We start from the raw sequence: 5,460 nt of genomic DNA on the forward strand, positions 1-5,460 counted from the left end.
TTATTATTGTACCAAATCAAATTTTCTATATGTTGATAAGTATCTATTTGCTATAGTCAATATTCATTGAAATCTTTTTTTTTTTTTTTTGTCTTCTGTGACATTGCAGGCTTCCAGTTTTGTTTCTATTTTTTGACATTTTTATTTTGTTCTCTTCATTGGTTCATTTTATTTCTCTAATTTGAGTCTGGGAGACATTTCCTAGAGCTTGAACTTTTCTTGTTCACTATAAATTCATTTCACCCACCCAAGTTCATCTCTTCTTCCCCTTTCCATTATAGTAAATGATATTCTCTTTGGTTTAGAAATCCAGTGTCAAACTTAAGACTACGTCCATATTCTCATAATTTCTCTTTTTTCCGTTGCTTCTTTCATAACTCATATCTGATCAGTGACTAAATTGTAAAGAGTAAGCATTGTATTGACATGTATCATGCTTATCTACATTTCTATAGCCACTGTCTTTCCCAAACCTCATTATTTGTTGAATTACAAATTCTAGTCCACTCCTTAGTCTCTGTCTCACTACTCTCTAAGGCAGAGTAAATGTAACCAATGGAAGAAATTAACCACCAGTGTGAACTTTGAAAAAATTTAACCTAGGGTTGGGGAAATGATGAGAGATGGATACAATCATTAAATATATTAGCTTGATCAATGTCAATTAGTACTTTAGAAACAAACTTTAAAAACTGAGGGAAGCTTTTAAGCCTGGGTCTCAGCATCGCTCCGCGGAGAAGCGCCCGCTGCGCAGGCTGGCTCTTTTCGGCCGCAGAAGTTCCGGGTCCGCCTCTGGCCGCTCCGCAGTTTTAACTGCCTTCGCCTTTACTTTGCAGCCACCAGAGTTACCGCCACCACCGGTTTTCGTTTGTTCAGGAAATCAGCGGGCTCCCTCACTGTTACTTTCTTCCTGCACGTGTATTCTAGATCGGACCGCTAGTTGTCCAGCAGATCCCGAACAGCGTGGGCAGAAAGGGTTGGTTCCAGCATCTACTGTTGCTACCGCTACTAGTTCAAGCACCATGCTGTTTACCTCATTTTCAAATGTTTCTACCTCCACTGCTGCTACTGGACTCTCATTTGGTGCCCCTACAACTTTGGCTGGAATGCTTGGTGGTACAGCATTGGGATTTGGATTAAATTTCCCTGGAGCAGGTGGAACAGCTGCTGTTGCATCTACTACAACGTCAACCATCACCACTACCACGGTCACCACCACCAGCACCAGCACCAGCACCACCAGTAGCTTTACCATGAATCTAAAACCACTGACATCAACTGGCATGAATAACACTGTTCCATTCGGCATGATTCCTAAACCTTTTACTTTGACCATTAGTGAAATCATAACTCCTGTGATGACATATGGTCAGCTGAGTGGTCTGGTAAACAAATGGAGCCTTGAGTTAGAGGATCAAGAGAAACACTTTCTTCACCAGGTCACCCAGGTCAATGCTTGGGACTATACATTGATTGAGAATGGTGAGACGATTATTGCTTTACATGGAGAAGTGCAAAAGGTGAAACAGGATCAGAAAAGGCTGGAGCAAGAATTGTATTTTATCCTGTCACAGCAGAAAGAACTAGAAGATCTCTTGACCCCTTTAGAGGAGTCTGTAAAGGACGAGAGTGGGTCTGTTTGTCTGCAGCATACAGATGAGGAGCGTGAGAGGATTTACCAGTTAGCAGAAGATGTATATGCTCGGCTGAAACGAACGGCCCAAGATCTCAAGGACATTATTGAGTACCTGAATACATTTGGAAGTCCTGCTGACACTACTGGCCCGCTCCAGCAGATCTGCAAAATTCTGAATGCTCATATGGACTTTCTACAATGGATTCATCAGACTTCAGGCATGCTGCAAAGGAATGTAGAAGAGATAGAAGTTTTCGAGCATCGTCATTACAGGGAGCAGGAATGCAATGTCAGGATTGCTTTTGATTGAATGACCCTATCTTCAGCATGCTGTTTTTGGATTATACATTACCTACAAATTTTGATGGTGTTTGTTAGAGTAGTATTTACAGTTAATATTTAATCTTTGGTGGCAATAAAGGCTGCATGTATTTTTCCCCCACTTAAATATTGTGCTGTTGGCAATGATACTGTAGTTTGGCTTTTAGTATTAGCAACTCAAAACTATATCAGCTCTTCTGTCTAGACAGCAGCCTATTTGATGTTGACTCTGTGTGTGCAATTCATGGCTTACTCTGCTAGATTCCATATCTTACCGGCAGCACGCATTGTCCTTTTCACTCCAGCCAGATCATAAAGAAATGTTTGCCAAAAAATAGATGCCAACCAGTCTTGACTGGGTGCCTGTTAACATTCAACGTATAGTGTTAGCTACTGTAAAGTTTCTCTCGTCAAAAGAACTTACTGTCTACTTTGAGATATACTTAATGCCTGTCTGTATAAAAAAACAGTATAGACAATACAAGGAAGTGTGTTATGAAGTACAGAAAGTATGCTATAGAAATTCAGAGAAGGGAGGAAGAGTTAGGATGGATTTGGGACTTGATTTAGGTTATTTAAAAAAGGGTATGGTTCAGGCAATTGGTTTATTTTTGATGTCCAGATAATCTGGTGTTTTACTTGGTTTTAGCATATGATTTATAGTTGTGAGTTTTGTGTATTTGTTTATCTGTTTTTCAAGAAAAAGCATTGTTCTTAGCTTGGAAACAGTCTGATTTCTTGTGTTTCATGTTTTACCTAAGTCATAAATAAAGGCAAAGCTCTGAAAAATAAAAGTATAACACTAAAATAAACTACTTAAAAGTTAAAAAAAAAAAAAACTGAGGGAAAAAAGTAGGCTTTCACCAAAAGAACAAGCAAATAAGAACAATAAAAATAAACAAAAACAAAAACTGTAAGGGCTATGACACAAAGAGGCCAGAAAAGAAGGGCTAAACCAATTTAACACTACATGACATTTATCAGAAATAAGAGAAATTAGACATCCTTCCTTTGTAGAATTTGAAACAAAGAAATAAAATATAATGCTTTTCTGGAGGTGTTTTGTCCAGAGGGCATATCTAAATGATTTAAATACCTTGAAATCTATTTAGACTTGCTTTACGGTCAGTATATGGTTATTTTATTTTGTAAAACATCCTGTATGTTCTTGAGAAGGATGTGCCTTCTGTAGTTATTTCAGTTAGGTTAAGTCAACAAAAATTCTAACAGCAAATGAACAAGAGCTGATCACCTACAGTGGACTGAAAATTACCTTTCTATGAAGTTTTGATACCTGTAACCTGGTTGTAAGAATATAATGGGATATTATTAAAGTATTAAGGGAAAACAGCTGTGATGCAGAATTTTATATCCAACTAAAATGCTATTGAACACTGAGAATATTAAAAAAAATATTCCCAGGCACATTCAGCTTCAATTGGCTTGACATACAGAGCATATACTGAAAATATTTTTGAAAAAAGTATTCAGATAAGAAAATCAATATAGACAGCATGTCAAGAGATATAGGATGTACAAATCCTAGAATATCTTAATAAAATATATTGTTAAGTCAGTTTTTAAAAATAAATGTTTTATTGTTTCACATGCATAGAAAAATATTCACAAATCATAAATATATATCATAATGAATAGCACATAATACACATTTCAATGGATATCACAAAATATAAAGAAAAATAGGCTAGAATTTTACAATAAACATAAGTAACAACAACGTAGGTCAGGATTACATTACTAGAAACCCAGAATCCCTCTCAACTCCTTCCTAGGATAATTTCCTCCTAACCTTTTCCAGATAACTAATATCTTCATTTTCAAAAATTTCTTCATAATGCTTTCTAGGTTACTGTTTTGAGCTCTGTACTCTATTTAGTAGATTAATTCCTGGATAATTGATTCTGATATTAATATTAGTGGAATCATTTTTTCAAATTTTATATTTTGGTAAATGGAAATACAATTATAGCTAACTATAATAGCTAACTACCTTGTAAATGTATTTATATACTAAAATAGTTTATCTGTAGATTATTTAAGATTTTCTATGAAAAATAGTTTCATTTCTTCCTTTCAAGTTCTTTCATCTTTTTTTTCTCCTTGCCTTTTTCACTATTTATATTGTCAGGTAAAATGTTGAACAAAATTAATAGAGGGTATAATTTTCTTGTTCCCAGTATCAAGAGGGAAATATCCAGTATGTCACCATTACAAAAGATGTTTGTTACAGCCATTTTGGAGATAGCCTTTAATAAATTAGGGATTTCTTTCCACATTCATAGTTTTGGTAACAGTTTTGGTAATGATTTTTCTACTTTATACTATTAAGGTGATAAATTGTGTTTCAAAAATTTGGATATGAAAACATATTCATTTCTTTAGCAAATGCAAAAATGCTGATGGTTTATATATTGCTGGATTTGATGTATAATATTTAATTTAGAATTTTTCCATCTGTGTTCATAAGAGCGATTGACCTATAATTATCTTTTCTTATACCATCTTTCTCAGGTTTCCAAATTAATGTTATGCTAGATTCATAAAACAAACTGGGAACTATTTCCTTTTTATCTGTGGAAATATGTGTGTAAGGTTGGTTTTATTTCCTTTGTAAATGTTTTGAAGAATTCTCCATTGAAACTATGGGACCTACAATTTTTGCATGTGTGTGACAAAGTTATTTGTTACAGATTTTTTTTTTCAGTAGGTGTAGGGATACTTTAATTTTTATGTCTTCTCATGTCAGTTTTGGTAAATGGTAATTTTCAAAGATTTTTTTCCATTTAGTTTAAATTGCCAAATATATTTGCATAAAGTATCTCAAATCTTATGAATTTCTTTATTCTGTAGGATCTGTCATTACATTGTGTTTTATAATTACTGCACATTCTTCTGTCCTCTCCCTCCTTCTCTCCCTTCTCTCCCCACCCCAAGTTTTGCAGATTAGTGATTTTACTTTTCTTTACAAGGGGACAACTTTAAAAATACCTTCTTTACTCTGTGATTCATAATGTACCCATTTCTGTTAACATCTTAATTTTTTATATGGTTTCTAATTTCATTTGATTTGGTTTACTGTTTGGTTTCTAGCTTCTTTATGTTAAATGTTTTAGGCTTATTCTGTTTTAAGCTGTTGATTCAGGTACTTAGATTATTGAATTTAGCTTTTCTTTTTCCTTTTTAATATATACCATTAAGGTTATAAATTTTCTTGTGTTTTCAATATGTCATATGTTCTTCTTCATTCATTTAAAATATTTTCTAATCTTCATTGAGATTTATGTTGTGATTTATGGATTAGTTAGGAATAGGTTGCCTGACTTTAAAACACTGAGGGATTTTTAAGTTGTCATGTAGTTGATTTCTAACTTAATTCAACTAGTGTCAAAAAATGTATTATTTCAATCCTTTAAATTTGTCAAGACTTGCGTTATGGAACAGCATATGTTGCATTTGAATAAATATTAAATCTGTACATCAAA

The 5,460-nt window shown here is 34.0% G+C and overlaps 1 protein-coding gene across 1 annotated transcript; it reads left to right on the forward strand.

Moving 5' to 3' along the window:
- The first annotated feature begins 887 nt into the window (after positions 1–887).
- Positions 888–2,745, forward strand: LOC115852065 (nuclear pore glycoprotein p62-like). Its single transcript, XM_030854486.3, has one exon. The coding sequence runs from the start codon at positions 1,023–1,025 to the stop codon at positions 1,944–1,946; it is 924 nt and encodes a 307-aa protein (XP_030710346.2). The 5' UTR covers positions 888–1,022; the 3' UTR covers positions 1,947–2,745.
- The last annotated feature ends 2,715 nt before the right edge of the window (positions 2,746–5,460 follow it).

Source organism: Globicephala melas, chromosome 2 (assembly GCF_963455315.2).
Source record: "Globicephala melas chromosome 2, mGloMel1.2, whole genome shotgun sequence".
Classification (NCBI taxonomy): domain Eukaryota; kingdom Metazoa; phylum Chordata; class Mammalia; order Artiodactyla; family Delphinidae; genus Globicephala; species Globicephala melas.